The following is a 22,111-nucleotide window of genomic DNA, read 5'->3' as shown; positions in this document are numbered from 1 at the left end:
AGTTGGGGTTCTGTGCCTTGTGTTCTGTAACATACTTCCTGATAGCATTGCTTGAGAAAACACTGTAGAGTGCACAGGACATTGGATATCATTGGATTTCTGGCAAAACCACAGGGTAATTTTGCACAGATATAATGCAACACTTCCAAGGGTATATTCAAACAGGACAAAAGGGAGCAAATAAGATAAATTCATTGACAGGGATTACATTTACAGTAGCAACAATTTATTTCATTCATTCTAATATGCTACTGACTAGGTGTGAACGGAGCAGAACAGTGAATGCGGTTTTTGTTCGGGAAGTTCTATTTATTCCTAAATTGAATGTTAAGATTTGTCAAGTGTTAAGTGTCTGATGGCATTATCTTTCTTTTGCAAATAAAGATCTTTCATTCATTAAATCTACTAGTTTATGGGCAACTTTAGAACAGAACATCTCCCCCTCTCTTCATCTACATAACACAGGAGTTGAGGTTCTGTACCTTGTGTTCTGTAACATACTTCCTGATAGCATTGAGAAAACACTGTAGAGTGCACAGGACTAGGGATGAGCCGAACACCCCCCTGTTCGGTTTGTATTCGAACATTCGAATGGCCGAAATGTTCGAATACGAAATCGAACTCAATGCAAGTGTATGGGGGTCGAATGTTCGACCCCCATACAGTTGCCGGTACATATAATAAATACAGTGTACTGGCCCCCTTACCTCCACTGCTGTCCCGGCCTCCGGTCCCCTGGTCCATCCACTCGCTTTCCCGGCCTTCGGTCCCCTTGTCCGTCTGCTCGCTGTCCCGGAGGTTTGTCGGCTTTTCTCCTTCAGTCCGGCCGCGACTCCTCTGCCCCGCCCCTGCCTCCACTTCGTCTGCAGGCTGGGAGCCATACCTTCAGGCCCCTCCTCCGCTGAGCCCTGATTGGGCAAAGTCTTCCACCCGACCTGTGGTCAGGTGCAAGACTTTGCCCAATCAGAGCTTCAGTGGGCATTTTGTATTATGGAATGTACGCGGTCGAACAGACCGCGAACATCCCCCCCCCTGCCTCCACTTCGTCTGCAGGCTGGGAGCCATACCTTCAGGCCCCTCCTCCGCTGAGCCCTGATTGGGCAAAGTCTTGCACCTGACCTGTGGTCAGGTGCAAGACTTTGCCCAATCAGAGCTTCAGTGGGCATTTTGTATTATGGAATGTACGCGGTCGAACAGACCGCGAACATCCCATAAAGTTCGGCGCTTGTCGAGCGCTCGAACTCATGTTCAAATCGAACACTCGGCCCATCCCTACACAGGACATTGGATATCACTGGATTTCTGGCAAAACCACAGGGTAATTTTGTACAGATATAATGCAACACTTCCAATGGTATATTCAAACAAGACAAAAGGGAGCAAATAAGATAAATTCATTGACAGGGATTACATTTACAGTAGCAACAATTTATTTCATTCTCTTTGATTTATCTTTTATATCTCTCTAATTATAGTCTCTATTTATATACTCTTTTTATTCAGACCTCATTAGTCTGTTGACATTTATCACTAAACAATATACTCAATGTTAAATAAATTAGCATTTGTCATGAAGAAATTAAATGCTATTTTGAATTTCTCTAATTGCTGTTACTCAATTACTGCTTACGTTTACTTCTCTTTCCCATTAGTACTATTGTTGTATGTCAACATTTCTTCATTTTTTTGTAAAAGATAGATCCCATGTTCCTGACTGATTGCAACATAATAGAATAAAATAAGAGTGCTTATGCCCAACATACTTCACCATTAAAAGGGTGGCTTTATAAGTGGAATTGGAAAAATAATAATTGTAGAGTAAAGTATTGGTGGCAGTGGGATATTCTACTACTTACACACCATATTTATAGGCTAATGTTCTAAACAGCCATTGCCACATTTTAGAAATGGGTCACACATATCACATTCTATTTTCAATAGACTTCTCCAACAGCAGTCTTGATCAAGGAAGAATTAACAAGCATAAATTACAACTTCTGAACAATATATTTTATTCTTATACATAAACATGATGGGCACGACCATTTATGTTTCTTTTGTAATGTATATTGGGTCTCTAGTTACTATAATTATTTCAACTATTTATAATGACAAACCAGTTTTGGATAGCATGGGAAAGGTTCTAACCCTTGTTAGGTTTTATTGTTGTCTGGATCCCCTCTAGGTAGATTCAACTTCCCTGTTTGTCCCAATGGCTTTTCTTTTGGTGATCATTGGTGAGTGAAGATTCAAAATACTGAGCTTTTGTCAAAAAAAATAATAGAGAGGAAATCTTAAAATTGGAACACTTGTTCTGGTTTCAGCTGTCTAAGAGCGGACTTCCTTCTCTTTGGAGAGATTTCCTCTCACTTTCTTTCCCCAACAGGACACAGGTTGAAATCAGAAGAATTTTACTGCATTCACTAAACAAGGCAAAAATGTCCTTGCAAAGTGAACATTCACTTTTTTTTAAGTACTCAGGAGTCTATACTCCTTTAGTAAATTAGCCTCATTGATGCTATGTTGTGTCAGTGAACAGTTATTAGAAAGCACAGCAATATATGTTCAAGTACAACATCTAAATCTAAATGTAATTGTATATTTGCAATGTACATTGATAAACAGCCACTTAATTACTGAGAAATTGTATGCTAAGAGTACATCTTTTTTTGCAGAATTTTTTGCACCCCACTGTCCGAATGACACAAATGCAACCTTGTCTTTATATTCCTTTCTAGTTATTAATTACAGTGATCAAGATTTCCTAATTTCCCAGAGTAGCCTAAAGATTGAGCTTGGTGGTATGGCAATGCACATTGACAGGGGCCTTATGATTTCTGATCTGAATATGTTTTATACACTTTAATGTAATGAAATGTTTATTCAAAAACCATGCATGTCATCTATTAAGTATAACATCTATCTTTAAGTTTTTTGATTATCCCAGAGCACACTGTTATTATGCAGAAAGAATTGTTTGCCCTTTAAATTATATATCTTCCTGGAGGTAAAACCTGTCATGCTTAGAAGAACTCTGTCTCTGTAGCCCTATCAAGTGTGATGTGCTTCTTATCCTCCTAGGTGATAGTTGTCATTCGCTTTGATAGAAATGTCATGCTGACCTTTCATTAAACTTGCTTGAAAAAGCTGTGTTTGTTTAGGATAAAACGTTATTAGTGTTATTACCGGTTAAACAAACACATGATTTTATTCTAAGGAAATGCATTTCATTACAGGAATTGTTCAGCTGAGCCTTCCAGAAGACCAGGCAGTGAGTTATACCACAGTAACTGTTGGGCAAAGCGTTGTCTTGATCTGTGGCATACAAGGGAATATGAGACCTCCTATCATCTGGAAACGCAACAATGTAATTCTAAACAACCTGGACTTGGAAGACATTAATGTAAGTTAAAAGTGGCATTTGTGCCTCTCTCTATGTAAACTTACTGAGCTACGGATGCTTTTGCTAAGGCAAAATTAAATTTGTGATGCCCCTTCAAAAACTGTACATTCTAGCAGAATTTATTTAGCACCACCAAACAATAAAATTAGTGACAACACAGGTTCATAAAAACAAGTTTTATGTCATTATACATCTTTTCCATAACAAATATTTATGATAAGGTGAAAGTACAGTATTTACATGCTTTCATGTAACTTTAAGGGACCAATGGACCAGGTGATAAATATTGATGAAAACATGTAGAGATATACTGTAAAAAACGTTCAGAAGTTTGTAAGAACCAATGCTATTTACCTATCTGAATCCTAATACCTATGCTTTTAACATGGTTTTAAAATCTGTTATGTGCAAGTCAGTTAGTGTTTTGTTTCTCACAGAAACAATTGCTGCACAAACGACTGGTTTCACAAGTTGTATACTGTTTATTCCCAAAGTCAAAACATGTTGTAAACAAACACAGGCTCCTCCAACTCTAGAGGAGTTGGGGGAGCCTGTGTTTGTTAAAGTGACATTAAACCCTCAGATTTTTTAACATAAACCAATGTGTGCCTTACTGTAATCCATGGTTGTTTCCCTTCTCTTTGCTGCTCTTCCTTTTAAATCCTCATGTCTTCTCGTGCTTGGGGAGAACTTCCCTTTTCAGCTCACGGCCTCTTCCTGTAGTGCTGGCTCAGGTTACAAGCCTATACAAACCGATACACAGACACAGTGTATCCATTCCTGAGACAAGGCAGTCTGCTGCAAAACAGAAGTTCTGCAGAGCATGAGAACAGATACAGATTTAAAAGGAAGGGCAGCAAAGAGAATGGAAACAACCATGGATTACAGTAAGGCACACATTACAGTATTGTTTTATGTTAAAAAATCTGAGGGTTTAATGTCACTTTAACAGCATGTTTTGACTTTAGGAATAAATAGTATCCATCTTGTGATTTCAGTCATTTGTGTGGCAATTGTTTCTGTGAGAACCAGTATCAAGCTGCAGCTTTTTTTGCCTGCATCGACAAGAGGGATGGGGCTGTGTGACTGCAGGACAAAGAATATGAGCAGTGGCTGCTTTGTGAGTTTTGTCAGTTAGTGTTTTGTTATCACTTTTATATATTTATTTGCTCTAAAGCCTAATTACATTATTAAACTGTGACTGTAGGAGAAACTCCAAATTGACCATGTGTGTATGTGTAGTTTTTCACAAAAGCAAGACCTTGACTTCTTCTGTTTAATGTTGTTAAGCGTCTTATTAGGGGGATTAGCCTTCACTTCCTGTCCTGGAAAGAGGATATCTTTCCAATGTAAGAAAATGCCCCCCCCCCTAGACAGTTGTGATGGGTTCACATTGGAAGATTTTCCCTCTTTTCCTTTTCTGGTGGCAACTCAAAATTTTTGATTTACCCTCACCAATTACACAGAGTGAATCTCCCTAACTGGTACACAGGTATCAGTGAAAGCCTGACAGTGGTTCTAACCTTTCGTCACCCTATCCAAATTTAAAAAAAAACTTCTGCCTTTAGTTATACCTTATTATCATTGTTTGTAACAGCTTTAAATATAAATAATGAATAAGTATGGGGTCTATTCACAAAGCTGCCGAAGGATCTAGCCGTAGGGAACAGATGAAGTGGTGTGGATCCTGTAAAATAAGGCAGTTAACACATTTTTTTAAATATTTTTTAATGACATCAGTGTCTGATGTTCTTCATGTAACACAGTCTACAGTATTATGAGCAGTTGCTTAAAAATATCCTGTTATAATTATATGCATTTTTTCAGTGCTTGCATGAAAAAAGAGGCTGCAGACATTGAAAAAGCCTACCTACTGATATTTACCAATAATTTGTCTCCACTGTAAGACTTTCTACAGCTGCCCACTGAAATCCCTGAATAGGAATTGTTTGCCTTGATAGGAATACATACATAAACTTCTTTTTTTCCATTGCAGTGTTTATCATTTGAATTTACATATTCACCACCTGTGTTTTTCATTTTTTGAAATTACAATAATTTTGACTCCCATTTCTTAGCTGCGGTTTTGTGAACATCAGTGGAATATTAAAAGTGCTTTGATTAAACCAGTACATAAGAATAAGTGAACACATAAAGACTGTAAGGACATTCGCAACAAATACAGAAATCTCAATGCATGAGTGTTAGCAAGATGGTAGAGCTAGTTTACAAAGACTGGAGCAAGGAAAAAAGAGCAAAACACATTTGAATCTGATTCTGTGCCTCCATTGTTGTTGCAGTTTTCTTTTCACCACTCTTTGTAAATTACTCCAGGTGATTCTACAAAAGCTGTAAAAATTTGTCTAAACATGCAAGCACTTGTAAAATTGAATTCTGACTGCTGAATATACAGCACTCATAGTATACATTTATCAAAATCAATTATTTACCATTTAATCAAATGCACACTTATACTAAAGATTTGTTACGAATTATAATTTGTTGAAACAGTTTTAAAGGACCATTAATACTTTACAGGAGTCTTCAGTGCAGCTTGTGGTGGCTTTCTCTATCAATGGTGACTGTTGTGGCTATCATTTACGGGTCTATTCACTAAGCTGCCGAGGGCAGCCGAGTGAACAACCGACCCCAAGTGAAGTGAGCCGATGCTGGATCGGCTGGGCCGAACCTCCGGCAGGCTACTCGCTGCTGTTCGGCCTATTCTTATAGATGCCGAACAGCAGTGAGTGAATAGCTGAATGCCACTGAGCGGCATTCAACTGTTCTGCTCGGTCCCTCAGAGGGACCGAGCAGAACAGAAAAATAGTTTTAAAAAAAGCAAATAGAAAACGATTGTGCGAAGCTACCGTAGCAATGACAGCTAGCTCCGCCCAACAGTTTTCTAATGTCCGGCGGTTCTGCTGCCGTAAAAAAAAAGAAAAAAAAAAGCTAGCCGAAGGATCGGCTGAAGCTACGGCTAGATCCTTCGGCAGCTTCGTGAATAGACCCCTTATTGTTGTGTAATATGAAGGACATTAAAGTGACACTAAACTCAAGTGTTAAATCGTAAAAGGCATTCAAGTACCTTAACTATAAACAAAAATGAAGTTTATTTGTATAGCCACCTCCAAGAAAGAAGAAGAGCCTCAGCATGAATTCAGAGATGATTTGCCAGCCAAGTGATACACAAATAAGATACATTTTTGGTAATAGTTAAAGTGACATTAAACCCCCAGATTTTTTAAAATAAAACAATACTGTAATGTGTGCCTTACTGTAATCCATGGTTGTTTCCCTTCTCTTTGCTGCTCTTCCTTTTAAATCTGTATCTGTTCTCATGCTGGACAGAACTTCTATTTTGCAGCAGACTGCCTTGTCTCTGAAAGGGATACATGGTGTCTGTGTGTTGGTTTGAAACCTGAGCCAGCACTACAGGAAGAGGCAACCAGCTGCAAAGGGAAGTTCCCCCCAAGCATGAGAAGACATGAGGATTTAAAAGGAAGAGCAGCAAAGAGAAGGGAAACAACCATGGATTACAGTAAGGTACACATTACAGTATTGGTTTATGTTAAAAAAATCTAAGGGGTTTAATGTCACTTTAAGGTACTTGAATGCATTTTTAAGCTTTACATTTTTTAATGTTTTTATACAAGATTCACACAACTTTTATCAAGAATTAACACATTTTTCCAATTAAATCACATTAGAAAAAAGCGTGAATCTTGGGTGAAAGATGTATGAATCTTGTGTAAAGAAATATATAAATAGACCCATAAATTAAGAAGCAGCCTTTTGAGAGATTGTGTTCCTATTTATATTGGCATATTCACCATAGTGTAATTGGTATTCCATAGTCACTTGGTGAATGTTCCAGCTTGGATTTGCAAACTCTAAATTACATGTGACTATCATTTTAGTTAATATACAAGTAAATGGGTGTAATTGCTTTCAGGCACCCTGCAGCTCATAATTTAGAACTGAAAGTGTCATACTCCTTACTTCTGTTTCTTGTAAGATCTCTTAAAGGAGAACTATGGGGTCAGTGTTTTTCCCCATAGTTCTCCTTAGGGTAACGGGAGGACACAAACCAGCATCCTCCCGTTACCCTAAGCTCAGTATACCGCGATCTATAGCTCGCGGTATACTGAGACGCCGTAGCGGATCCCGACGTAGATGACGGGATCCGCCCAGCTGCGTGACTGACAGCTGGCTCTGCCTATCTAGAGGCAGAGCCCGCTGTACTCGCCCCCTCCCTCGTCCGTTCCGCCAGTCAGCGGAGCGGGGAGAGGGGAATCCAGCCCTCCCCCTGTCACGGCAGAGAGCCGTGACAGGATCGAGAGGTGAGCGAACCTGGTATGTGTTCGCTCACCTCCCGATCTACTGAGCCGACCTGTGACAGCCTCATTGTCACAGGTCGGCTAGAACTATGAGGTGAGTGGAAATCACTCATCTCATAGTTCTCCTTTAATTTACAATTTCATTATCATGCCACAGAAATAGAAGCCATCTTAAGATAACATTCTAGAGCTTTACAAAGTGGAGTACTAGGTCCCCAGTTCTAATATTAGTAATCTAGTAGCACATCCTTCTGCTTAAGCATTTGATTATAATTTCATTAAACTGTGGAGAAATACTCTAACACTGTAAAGGTGTGGTTTACAAGGCACAGTACCATCACAGACCTTTTGGGTTCATTCCATCTTTTTTTTCTGGGAAACGTATGCCTTCTAGAATGATAATACTAATAATTACCCTTTTACCCTTGACAGAAAATACTGCTTAAATACTGTGTCACTGATCCACAAACAGGGATTTGCTCTTTACTTGTAATAGTACAGAACACACAAATAAAGGATCTAGGAAAGTTATGTTATATAAATACAATATTTGACTAATGTTTTTTTTATAATTTGTAAAGAAAACTAAAGCGACCAAGGCCAAAGGATTTATTCTTAAACATTAAAGATATGTTTCAGAGATTAGTGTTTAAGATATTTCTCAGAATTAGCTATAAAGTAGTATTTAAAAAAAACATATTGTTTGTATGGACCTTTGGATTTGACCTTTGGTTGACCATATTGGACAATCGATTCCTTGTTTAAGTTTCCCTAAAGAATATATAATAAAACCGAATTGCATACTGGGGGCAACAACCCTACCTTTGTTCCTGCTTTATATTCTTCCTAACACACAAGTATCCTGTTCTGAACTACACAATCAGCAGCTGCTCTATGTAAGTTTTTGTCAGCCTGTCGCAGGCCTTTTACTCACTTGAGGCTTTGGTGGTGCATTATGCAGAGATTTTATGCATGCCAGCCTTCTGAATTTTCTGGCAAATTGGCTTAGCCTTTAATATCTAGACATGTAAGTTTAGTTTTATTCTGAATTGAAATTCGGATGCATTTCTTTAAATTTGGCTTGTAAGCCCCCTTATGTGATAACAATTAAGTAAAAGTTAAAAAAAAAGTTAAAAATAAAAAAAATAATATAATAAATGTCAAAAAATAAAATAAAAGTCCCTGCTCCCCTGCAAGCATGCACATATTACACATAAACATGTGTTGGGTGCGTGGATGTACAAAAATTACAAGGGCACTACACATGTTAGGTATCGCTGTATGTGCCAGAGTGAGAGCAATAATTCTAGGGCTAGTATTCATGGATATCTCTAAACTTATGACCTGTACGGTCTATAGACAATTCAGGGTACCGTATTTTGTCATCGATGCACACAATTTTTAACCTCAGCATATTAGGTACCTATTTACTCATTGTAACCTCATCTTTTATATTTTACAAAAAAAAAGTATTATATTGTGTTTTGGGGCACTAACATTGACTTAGGTGCATTTTTACAAAATGTTTGGGTTTGATAAAGAGTTGCTCCAAAATTTGCAACTGCCACCATTTTATTCTACAGAGTCTTTGCTTTCAGAAAATATATAGGAGTCTATTCACAAAGCTGCTGAAGGCAGCCGTGTAAATAACCGACCCGAAGTGAAGTGAGCCGAACGCTGTTTGGCTATTCACTTCAGGCTTGTACGGCTGAGTTTAGCCATACACCAACTGAAATCAGCCATATATCGGCTTGCTGCGGCTGGGTTCGGGTCGGCCGAACATGCTCAGCATGTTCGGCCGACCAGAAGTGCAGAAGGACTTCGACTCAAGAGTTCGACTCAGCCGATACTGTGGTATCGAGCAGAATAGAAAAACAGTTTTAAAAAGTTGGAAAAAAAATAGAAAATGATTGGTCGGAGCTAGCAGTGACAGCCAGCTCCACCCAACTGTTTTCTATTGGCCGGGACCAGCTGTCATTACAATGAGAGCTTGTCTGAGCCGGCAGTGGTATCAAAGCCGGCTCTGCTGAGTTCTCAGGGTACTGACAGATCAGCGTCCCCTGGTTAACAAGTAACCAGGAGACGCCTGACTGTCAGTACCATGAGGGCTCAGCAGAGTCAGCTTTCATATCACCTCCGGCTCTGCTAAGCTCTCATTGTAATGCAGGGGCGAGAGAGCACCCCCCTGAAATGATGGCAGATAGCAGAGGAAGCAATAGCTTCTTTGCAATCTGCAAGTTGTCTTTTTTTAGTATTCTGACAGCTGCTGCCGTCAGAATAAAAAGAAAAAAGAAAAAAATATCAGCATAGCTAGATTCCTATTAGCAATTTCAATTTGCAATATCCAATATCTGGCTGGCTATTGCACCCACCCTCTGCTGCTGCCATTCACTAGAAGAGGACCTGATGGAGAACTTTGGGTCCCCCTCTGCTGAGTGACAGCAGCAAGGGGGCGGGTGCAATAGCTAGTTTGCTATTTGCTTTTGGCTGAAATAGCCAATAGGAATCCAGCTATGCATTCCTATGGTGATTTCTCTTTTTTTTTTTCTTTTTTTTTCTTCTTATGGCGGCAGGCGGCTCCGATGTCAGAAGGAAAAAAAACAAAACAACAGAGCAGGGAAAGGTTTACTCTGCTCGACTGAGCAGAGTAAACTTTTCCGGGAGAAAGTGTTTCTCTCCCGGGTGGCCAGGAGCCGCTATCTAATAGAATAGTCTGGGAGAATTGGGATGTCTGGTAATGACAGATCAGCGTCCCTGGTTACCTGGTAACCTGGGGACGCTGATCTGTCTCTGCAAGTGGCCGGAGCCAGCTGTGAGATGATGGCTGGTTTCGCCCAGCTGTCAGTAGCAGGCTGTCGGCCGGCTCATGGCCGGCCGTTCGGGCCAGCTTCGGCTTTCACCTTGGCACAGTCAAGCCGAGGCATATGCCTTCGGCTCGACTGAGCCGCTCGGCCAACTTCGGGAGCTGTACGGGCTATAGTGAATAGCCCGTACAGCAGCCCTTTGGTTCTACTGAACCGAAGGGTTCCTGGGGCCGAAGCTAGCCGAAGGATCAGCCGAAGCAACGGCTAGATTCTTCGGCAGCTTTGTGAATAGACCCCATAATGTTTGGGGGTTTTAAGTAATTTTAATTTTTTTACATGTTATAATGTGTATTATAACATGTAAAAAAAAGACCTTGGCAGCGAAAGGGTTAAAGGAAACATTGCCACTATACATTTAAGAGCATGCCAACTTGAATCTATGGATAGATTCTGGATAGATTGTGTTGATTCTGTCTTTATCAGGTCATTGGCTGTTTTTCTTGACTGTTTTCTTGACTTTTGTCTTCTGACCCATTTCCTTGATTTATAATTGTGCATTGTTATTTCTGGTTACCCATTCTTTAGTTCCTGCAATCTCCAACTATACATTTCTCGATCAGCAGCCCTATGCTTGTTGGTAGCAAGACTGTTAGCAGCATTAAGACGTGTTTCTATTTGTGAGCTGATTTTTCTCACAAACAATTGACTATGTGGGGTCAAGGGTAGGGTGACTTAATACATATGATAATTATCAGTTAATGGACTACTTAACATTCCCTACTACTGTTTCTTTACATTGTATCATTGGTGTTAAGTATCTAACATAATTAATTACTAAATGTTGCACAAAGTGAATATATTAGAGAAATACTTCAATAACAATGTCAAACAACAACACATTGCGGTATCATTTTAAAATCAAATGTAATTATTACTCTTATGATAATAAAATAAAAGACATGTTTTATTGTCAAATAGTTATGCATCTCTGCTAGTTATTTCTTTAGTTTGCATTTAATCAGTTTTTCAGGTATCAATTCAATATCTCCCTGGTTCCATATACTTAATATTTTTAATTAAAAGGCAGTGTTAAGAGAGAAAATTCAGTTTAAATTCTAACTCCAGGAAGTAAAAAAAAACAAAAAACAATAAAGTGTGTGGAAACCATAAATATTAACTTGTTTTATATGCTCCCTTTTGGTATGCTAAACTACCATTGGAAGTGTTTTTATATCTGATAAGCACAAAAAAATACTTGTTGAACTTGCCAGTTTTGAGAAATTCCTGTGCTCCCTACTTAAGGATGAGAAATGGGGAGGAAATGGGGAGAGGCTTGTGTTCTTTATAATCCATCAGAAATGAAGTAGGAATTCAGAGCTGTGTTGTCATGTCAAAGAGGAAGGTTGGAGCTCAATATATTTCTGGCACAACAGTTATTTTTCTTTATTTGAAGCAAGTTCAAAGGGATAAAACAGGGGGTCATGTACATGTGTTCCAAAGATGTACCAAATTGTTTTGTTTTTTTATTTTGCTTTGACGTACACTTTAAAGTTGTCTGCTACACCTCCTCCCCCCTCCCCCACCAGCTGATGTGGTTTCTAATGCTCTTTTTGTCTTAGGGATGGACTAGCACACAGTAATGCTCACTTTAATCTATAGACCCACAATCTTCCTCCCTGCTGGTTCCCACAGTGATGACCAGACCCCAAAGCCATTCTATTTGCTGGACTCCACCCAAACACCCCCTACAATGCAGGAGTGTTCACCCAGGATTTAAGCACACTGTTGAGGCAATGCAAATGAAGGCAGGTGGAGCTGAGTAGTCTTGCAGCAGACTTCATCAGGTTGCACTTAACCATCAAGCTATGCTGACTGCTTGGAAGAAAACACCATTCCAGTCCATAGACCATAGTGCCACTAGCAAGTACCCAGCTAAACTGCATATCCCTGTCAAGCTATTTTTTTCTGAGGAAGGACTTATTAAAATGATTCAGACTAAACACTTAACACATTTAATTGTGTGGTTGATTTTAATTGATTAGGCTGCTACGTTGTCCTTAGTGGGGACCAAAAGCTTCTTTCATGAGGTACATCCTAATCATATGGAAATGTGCAATGAATATTAAATAACTTTATCTTAGCTTGATTTTTATGAATGGATAGATATTGTATTGATGTATAATATAGTCATGAATTAATAAAACCTTATTTATGGATTTTTTTTTTCAATAATTGCAATATGCAATACGAACTATCATGTAGCTTAGAAACTGTAAATCTGTCTATTTTTCTAAGCACAAGCACTTTAGATTTTTGCCCATTTGCGATTTAATATTGCATGTTTGGATACAAATTAATGCTTACAACTCACTTGCTGTGAGTTTGAATGTGCATCAAACCGTGTGCATTTGTGTGCATTCAAACACCACGTGAAAAACATGTGATATGCTTGCGGTGGAGTTACTTGTTAATGACATATACATAGCAGATGAAACATGCATCTTTGCCCATGCATTGACATTCAAAAAAAGTGCAAAAACACATGGATTCAAAAAATGCATGAAGCTCACAGCTCAAACTACTGCATGAGCTTTTTTGCTGTGTTTGTTGCGTGTAGGGCAGCCCATTGAAATGAATAGGCTGATGTGAGGGAAAACCCGCATAAACGTGAAAAAAACATGACACACAAGTGTTAATAGGTTCTTAGACCTGGATCTGCAAGGGAAGCCATTTTACCCACTTGCTATCCATTTTTAATTTTTGTAATACTTGTTACTCTATCAGGCAACACTGTATCCAATTTCATTTTATATCTTTTATAGATGTTACCCTTTTTGTAGAGTAGAAACCCCAAGATGACCTGATTCTTTTTCCCACTTTTTTTTTTAACAAATGAAGAGATATGTTAGTATCAAGGAGGTTAAAACATGGTGTACTAGATACATTAAATGTACAGGTCATACACAGAGGGAGATGGACATGAAGGCAATTCTCTACAGGTCATATACAGTGGAAGGATATGGATGAAGGTGTTAATGTACAGATGTTGAGGATAGGGTAGGTAAGGGGTTAATATACAAGTCATATCAGAGACAGTATATAGCTGACATTTACAGAGGAGGGGTAAATGGGTGCTAGTACTGGATTAAACTAATCTGTTAATGGATAACACTCCCACTCCGACTGGCACACTATTTTCTCTCCCGTTCATTGAAGGACACAGGGAAACAGATTGTAGATCCTGTACTGTAGGGTATATCGCCACCAGCAGGAGAAGGAATCTAGGCACACAGCAAAAGACAAAGACAGCCTAGGGGCGGCCCCTGCTGGTGGCCAAACCCCCCACCTGCTGACAAGTCTCCAGTTTTTTGCCTAGCATCAGGAGTAAGGAGCTAAAAAAAATTATCTCTGGAATTTTTTTCTTTTCCTCCATTTGTTTGCTCTTCAAGGAAGTGTCGCCAGGGTGACATGCTGGATGATTATAGATCCTTGGAGTCTCCCCTGTGCGACCGACGAGTGCATGCAGTCCCGCCACGGTAGGTCAGCTGCGACAGTGATGTTCTCGATGCCTGGGGGCTTTCTGGTCCCGGTGGGGTGCATATGACTGGAGGTCTTGGCCTGACAGTCACAGCTGCCCACACAGGCTGGCGGCGCCGCGACCTCGGTGCCATTTCCTGCACATTCTGTGGTGAGGCTTCCCCATTCATGCTGCTTCCTGGGGGAGTTCGTTGGTATGGTATGTATGGACCTGTGTGTGGGACGTGCGGGTGGACCCTACCTGCTGTATGGCTCGCTGACTGACTAGTCCCCCACGGGGGCGACGTGCTGTGAGGGTCCAGGTCATGTGGCGGAGGGCCAAAGATTAATATCACACTGGGCCCCTGTCTGTCTCTCTCTCCCCCTCCCCATGCCTTATGGGTGCAATGTGGGTTGTCAGTCGGTGTCGGCCATCTGCTGGGCCCTCTGTGGCGTTACCTCTCCATGCGTTGGCTGTATGGGGTGTTTGGAAATGTCTGAGGGAAATTCAGCCGCGTTTTCGTTCCGGAGCCGTTTTGGTTCCAGAGCCGTTTTCGTTTGGCTGCGGCCGGAAATTGAGCCCCAGGCCTGAGTTGCGGCCTCCGAAGGGTTCGCAGCCGCCAGCTTGGTTGAGGGCAAGCGCCCTATTTGGCCGATGTCACAATGTCACCGGTGCCTGGCTTAATCGAGCGGGCGGAAGGGGTGTTCCTTTCCTCAGCGTGGCTGTCTGCAGATCAGACGGGTGCAGCTCTCCTCCGGTTCGCTCTGCTGTGGAGTTTCAGACGTGGGGGTCATGAGTACTGCTGGGGTCCCACTCTGCCTGTGAGGGTCTCCTGTTCCTGAGGCAGTTGGGAGGTGTGATCGGGGTATCATGGAACGCAAGGACGACCCGCCCACGTTAGATTGCGAGGGCTGCGGGCTGCTTTCCGCAGATCCCTCTCACTCCCCCTTTGTGCGGCCTGTACACCGGTGCCCCTCTCCCAGGCGCTCTTGCCCCCCTCTGGGTCCTCGGTGGGTTTGGGCGGTAATGCGGGTACTGCGTTGTCCCTTGAAGTTTTTTCTTCTGCCTTGGATGGCTTTGTGACGTGCATTGAATGCACGTTGACGCAGAAGGATACAGGACCCGCCCTCTCTTATTGGGTGTACACTCCTAACTGCTTGTTACTTACTGGAGACATGCCAGCAGGTGGGGGGGTTTGGCCAACAGCAGGGCCCGCCCCTAGGCTGTCTTTGTCTTTTGTGTGTGCCTAGCGTCCTTCTCCTGCAGGTGGCGATATACCCTACAGTACAGGATCTACGATCTGTTGCCCTGTGTCCTTCAATGAACGGAGAGAAAGGGATTTTACGGTGAGTACATAAATCCTATTTTTGTGACCTTCACTTTCCAATGGACAGGGCAATCTCTGTGCTGTACATAGCACCCTCTAGCATGCACATGAGCACAGAGAAAAAATTATATTTCAAAAAAGTTGTCCCACCCTAGGAGGGCAGCCAGCCATCAGTTTATGTAAAACAGGCAGATGGTAAGTGGTTAGCAAAAATAAAATCAGAAAATAGTTTAAACACAGGGTTGCTTAAAACATGTGAATTTGAAAAGGCTGTTGCCATGTAATCAAAATATTAACATTAAAAACACTTACGGTATTTTTTTTCCTAATCAATAAATTATACATGCAAATGTATTTATTTGTGTACACCTAAGGTATCTATTATCCAGTAAGCAAAGGCTTCATTTGTCCCCAAAGAATAAATTAACTGAGCATAACGAAATTACCTTCAAGTTTTTATCTCATTGCCCATGTCAGAACACAGGATTTGTAGTCTCAGAAGAAGCACCGGAGACCTGATTAATGATAACTTTCCATCTGATGAAAACAGATAAGGAATGTCATCATTTTAAATCACAGTTTACAATTACCAAAAGGAAGCATGTAATGAACAAATATTCCCATCATATTTTATGTTTTAGCAAACGTGATAACATTGTGGTATGTGTGGTACAATACATTTTCTCGCAGATTTCTTTTTTGAAAGTAAAATTATTTTAATAAACTAATATTGATTCTTGAATCATAAACTCAGCAGCTCTCAGCAGTTCTAAGCGCATGGTTTTGGAAGCATGCCCACTAAGTCCTACCTAATGTTATACTGACCCATACAATGACCATTATACTAAAGCCCAACTCTTTTGCCACCCAGAGGTTAAAAATGCAGATCTCGCTGCAATACTCACCTTCTCTCTTGGCTCTAACAGAGTTAGCACCCTACTCCTCCAATGTTGATCCTCTTTCAGGTTTAATTCTACACAGCATCATTTAACCCACTTTCTCATGGTGTTAAGGACCAGCCCTCAAGGGCTACATCATCATGCCACTCTGTATTCAGAGAGCAGTGCAATGTCCCTGCGAGCCCGCGGTGTCCTCTGCTGTACGCGGCCGGCCGATGCCGGCATCCGACTTTTAGTTTCGTTTTAGGGCGTCACAGCCGGCGGGAAATTCAAAAGTGAAAGTTGCAATGTACACAGAATACACACAATACAATGTAATCTGCTATGATTACACTTATGTATCAAACTGTTTCACTTAAATTTTGTCCCTGGAGCTTTGTCCAGTGCCCTGCCTGCACTTTTACTGTGCTTTCTGCCTGGAAACTTGTGAACGTCCATGGCACCCAAAAAGCGTCCCTTTAGGTCAAAAGTCGCTTTCAGTGCCTGATGATGAATTTCCCAACGAATTGCTATCGATTAATTCTGCAAGTGATTCTAATTTACTATCGCTGTTTTCTACCTGGTCTAAAACCGCTTTTGGCCTAAAACAGTGACGATTCTGCGACAGAGCTCAGTGATGTGTGAACTTGGTACTCTATTGACTGTGGTACGGATCAGGCAGCACCCCCAGAATTCCCATTTACTGGACCATTTTTTTTATTACTATATTATAATTGTTTATAATTATTTATTATATTATAACTTCTTATAATTATTTATAATGTATTATATTATAATTTGTTTAATTTCGTGTTTTAAACTTTATCATACCTGGGAGGTCTACTGGACTCTTGTTTGGACAGATTTAGGTGAGTTATTCCTAAGATTTACTAAGAATGACAGGCCTACAATATAAAACAACAAATTTCCATGAAAAACAATGTACCGCTTTGGGATGCTAAAATCCTGAATAATCATAACGACAGGGAGGTTAAAGTGAAACTACAAACAGGGAAGATTTGCTATGTTATAGGCAATATTCACACATGTTAGCTGTGCCAAATTAGCACCCTGAAAAACGTCTTAAAGTCCTCCTGAAAACAGCAGTGAAAAAGATGAGTGCACTTCCCAGTATGTGAGGGTGTCTAGGCACTCCTGTACCTGCAACCTCATAGATGTATACCTGCAGTGTGAGATAATCTAAGACACTGCTGCCTTGGGCTGCTAGTCTCACCAGATCTGGAGTGATATTTGTTAATGTCATTACAGATGTTCCTCACTTACCGACTTACCTGTTTTGCGACCACTCGCACTTACGACGGACCGCCGATCGACCTCCGACCTTGCGCGTCAGTGCGACGTGTCGCCGGCGGAAGTGACATCCTCCGATCATCACTGCAGGTCCGGGTAAGTATTTCCATTGCCCGATGTACAGTACACTGTTCGGTACTGTACATCGGCAACGCTATACAGTACTGTACTAATGCAGTACATTACTGTATAGAGTTCCTCACTTAACGACCAATCCGTTTAACGACCTGGTCGTAGGAACGGAACTTGGTCGTTAAGTGAGGAATACCTGTACTGTGTTTCTAGCTGGAGAGGACTTTGGACTGAATTCTTCTGCTATACTTTGATGGATTTGTGCTTTGTGAACCTTTCCTGCTTTTTCTTGAATATTCCTGCACCAGTCATCAGATTACTAGTCATTACTGGGAAGCTCAGACATGCAAACACAAGGCTTGATTTACTAAAGGCAAATATGCTGTTTAGTTTTTAAGGGAATTTGCAATTTACAGGGGAAGTTTCCCCTTAGCTTGGTGAATGTGGTAAAATTTCACTATGCAAAAAATCCCAATCATGTGCAAGGAAAATGTAAAAAAAATAATTTTTGCTTGAACATGATTGAATGGTTGAAGTCAGCAAAGCTTCATGTCATTTACGAAACTAAGGGGAAACTTTCCCTGTAAAGAGTAATTTCCTTTTCAAAATCAACAGCCTATTATGTGTCTCAGCCCTCAATGTTAAATATTCAATGAATGTGCATTAACCCCTCAGTGACATGTCTCCAGCATATGAGCTTTAACCTTTTAGAGCCCAGCGTCAGCGAAGGCAAGTTAACCCTTAAAAGCCCAATCCTCTGTGCATATGTGATAAACCCTCAATGTCCAGTACTCAGCCCATGCACATTATCTTGTTAATGTTCAGTCCCCAAGCATGTATGTTAACCTCACAGCACCCAGTACCCAGCTCATGTAGGTCTATCATTTTAGCACTCAGTACTTAATGTATATTCAACCTCTCAGCACCTATTCTTTTACATAGTTACATAGTATTTGAGGTTGAATAAAGACATTAGTCCATCAAGTCCAACCTATTAGGATCTCATTCTAGGAGTACCTGTACCCCTGTATATTACCTGTACCCCTGTATATTACGGTCCCTTAAGAAATCGTCCAAAAGTTTCTTGAACAATTCCACATTATTTGCTGATTGTATATTAGGGATTATATAAGATTAATTATTTAACTGTAGTTTTATTTTCTAGGGTTTAGTGGATCACGAGTGGCCTGTTCAATAACTTGTTTGTTAAATTAAATAATTTAAATTAAATTAGATTAAGATAAATAAATTATACTGAATTATACTACCAACCTGGGTTAAATTATGGTTCACAAGTGGTACGGTCAATACGGTTTTGCTTATGACTTCTGCTAATGTGCATTAATCTCTTAGCTTCCAGTACCTAGCCCATGATTAAATTTTTGGGTAACATGCATTGTCCCTAATTCCACTGACACACTACCCCTTTTTTTGTTTCAGTATCATCCCAACCAACTTCACTACCTCCATTGTCCCCGATTAACCTTCAGTTTTAGTGGGCCCATTTCCTGGACACTGATTTTGACCTCTATTCCTCTTCTGTAACAGCTTCTGTGCGAAGAGCTCAGCTCCCATGCTGCTGCTTTATTTCTAATTTCTCAGTTTTGTAACTGGGTACCAAATACATTCTGGGCACATTTCTTCAACTCTGTCATTCACAATATGACAATATTTTAAAGAATTTTGCGAATTATGAAAAGATCAGTAACTCCCATTTCCTCTCCTGCATATACTGCCTTCTGTCCTACCATCTGTACTCCTTTCCAACACATACTTCCCATTATGACCACTGAGAGGTGAAGTGAATAACACAGATTACCTCGTTACAATCGGTTGCAATGGCACCTGTGTGGAATATGTTAGGCAGCAAATTAACATTTTGTCCCTGAAGTTCTGAAGTTGATGTGTTGAAAGCAGAAAAAATGGACAAGCATAAGGATTTGTGCGAATTTGATAAGGGCCAAATTATCATGGCTAGACAACTGGGTCAGAGCAACTGCAAAACTGCAGCTCATGTGTGATGGTTCGGGTCTGCAGTGGTCAGGACCTACCAAAAATCCTTGGGTCCTGCCATTCATGTGGATGTAACTTTAACACATATCTTCTACCTAAACATTGTTGTTGACCAAGTACACCCCTTCTTGGAAACAGCACTTCCTGATGACAGTGGCCTCTTGTAGCAGAATAATGTGCCCTGCCACACTGCAAAAATGGTTCAAGAATGATTTGAGGAATACAACAATGAGTTCAGGGTGTTGACATGGCCATCAAATTCTCCAGATCTTAATCCAATTGAGCATCTGTGGGATTTGCTAGAAAAACAAGTCTGTTTCACGGAGGCCCCATCTTGCAACTTGCAGGGCTTAAAGGATCTGCTACTGATGGCTTGGTGCCAGATACCACCATCAGTAGCCTTTGCATGCCTGAGCTTTAGAGCACTTGAGATTTTGTCTGTGGCTTAGAATTCACCGTTTACACTGGACATACACAATGCCGCTTCTGTGAATTTGAAGAAACTCTCTCTATTTTTTTGTATTGTATTTTTAGTATTTCACTATGGGCAAAGTGCCTGGCACTGTGCAAGATTCAGGATTAAGTTTAAGACAAGAGCAGGAAATCTATTTAACAACATTGCTTTGTAATCAGCTGTCACATGCTTCAAGGTTCTGTTCTAGGCCTAAGGCACAGTGGTTCAATGTGACACAAGTAGAAGCATACAGAGGTAAATAACTTTTGGTATGAATCACCTAGACAAAACAATATCTTGTTTTCTTTTGCACAGTGTGCTTTAAGAAACCAATATGTCTATATGCAGTAATCTTTTTGTATGATTTAGTAGAAAACAGGGTTTCAAGCCCTACTTCTAAATGTGAAGTGTGGCAAGTAATTAGATCATCACTGAAAAGAAAGATATATTTTGTCAGTCCACTACAAGACCTTCCTGAAGCTCAAAGTTTCTCATCAATTCACTATAGAATATCATGTCAAGCTACCTTGTCCACTCAACGCTGATGTAACAAATTGCTTCCCAAGACATTGCAATACTTACTTGTCCAGAAAGTGATTTAGATTTTCTTTCAGCGACATGAGAAAATACATTGCATTGCTTAGAGCTTTGGTTATTCTCACAAATTTTTAAAGGAAATAATATTGATTTACTATTCGAATGTATATCTACAAGAGATGAATATAATTATATAGAATCAATGTGGCCTGATATTGGCAGTGTTGTGTTTATTGGATGGATTACAGCAAATGCTCTGGGCTTGTTTATTTGGTGATACTTTTGTTATTACTTAAGAGTAATACATGTATTATTTGTTTAGGGCAAAAAAACTTTTCTTTTGGTGACTTTGTCTTGCAAAAACTATAATATTATCTAGCCAATCTAAATGATAGAAAACATTAAAAAAACACTTTTTTTCTATTTAAAACAGAGTTATTATTAGAAAAATAAATGTTACTGTAGATAAAAGTTACACATTTCATACTTTTTTTCTCTGATTTGTCATGTTTATAACAACACTAAAATAATGAGTCTGGTACAAAGCATTGCAAACATATTTTCACATGAAACATATTTTTTTTTCAATTCTGCATGATACAAACATTATGTGGCATCAAAAATGAACACAAATGAATTAAAATTAAATTTTAAAAAACTGTAAATATGAATAAAAAATTGTTTAAAAAATAGAAAACAGCTCAGCAGAAAACGGGAGGGGGGAAAGGAGTTCATTTGGGCTAATTTAGGTTAGCTAAGGGTTAATTAGGAGTTAAATAGGAACAAACCGTATTTAGACAAAAAACTTTTTTTATAGCTGTAACGTTGCTTTAACTGATATGTGCAGACCAAAAGTCACCCCTTTGACCTTCATTTCATATAAAACAGAGCATATACTTCAGCAACTGTTGTATTACTTTGTCAAAATGACATCTGCGAATTGCTGTTAGAAACAGAAGGGGGAGCTGTTGGGAGAATAGAGGAACAGATTATGCTACAGACACTCTGCACGTAGCACAATCATTTTTGGGCACACGTAGCATGCCAGGGTACAAGGCTGGTTAATTTCTGTATCAAATATTAATAATACATTTGAAGCATGCTAATATTACCAGGTCAATAGATCAGTCTACACTGCATAATCTTCCCTTATAACATTGAGGAAAATGTAATACAATGTGTGTGTAGTTTATGCATTGTTAAAGGTGACTGTAAAACAAAGGGGTCTATTCACAAAGCTGCCGAAGGATCTGGCCGTAGCTTCGGCCGATCCTTCGACTAGCTTCGGCCCCAGGACCCCTTCAGTTCAGTAGAACCGAAGGGGTGCTGTACGGGCTATTCACAATAGCCCATACAGCTCCCGATCATGGCCCAGCGGCTCGGCTGAGCCGTGCTGAAAGCCGAAGCTGGCCGAGCGGCTGGCCGAGCGGCTGGCCATTGGCCGGCCGACAGCCTGCT

The 22,111-nt window shown here is 40.2% G+C and overlaps 1 protein-coding gene across 1 annotated transcript in view; it reads left to right on the top strand.

Moving 5' to 3' along the window:
* Nucleotides 1-22,111, top strand: part of FSTL5 (follistatin like 5) — a 447,340-nt gene that overhangs the window by 305,419 nt on the left and 119,810 nt on the right. Inside the window, exon 7 of the mRNA XM_018563909.1 lies at nt 3,237-3,403. Within this exon, the coding sequence (XP_018419411.1) occupies nt 3,237-3,403 (167 nt within the window). The remainder of the gene's footprint in view (nt 1-3,236; nt 3,404-22,111) is intronic.

Source organism: Nanorana parkeri, unplaced genomic scaffold, assembly GCF_000935625.1.
Source record: "Nanorana parkeri isolate BGI_ZX_2015 unplaced genomic scaffold, ASM93562v1 scaffold710, whole genome shotgun sequence".
NCBI classification, from domain to species: domain Eukaryota; kingdom Metazoa; phylum Chordata; class Amphibia; order Anura; family Dicroglossidae; genus Nanorana; species Nanorana parkeri.
The sequence above is the reverse complement of the archived record's forward strand: the minus strand, read 5'-3'. Positions and strand labels throughout refer to the sequence as shown.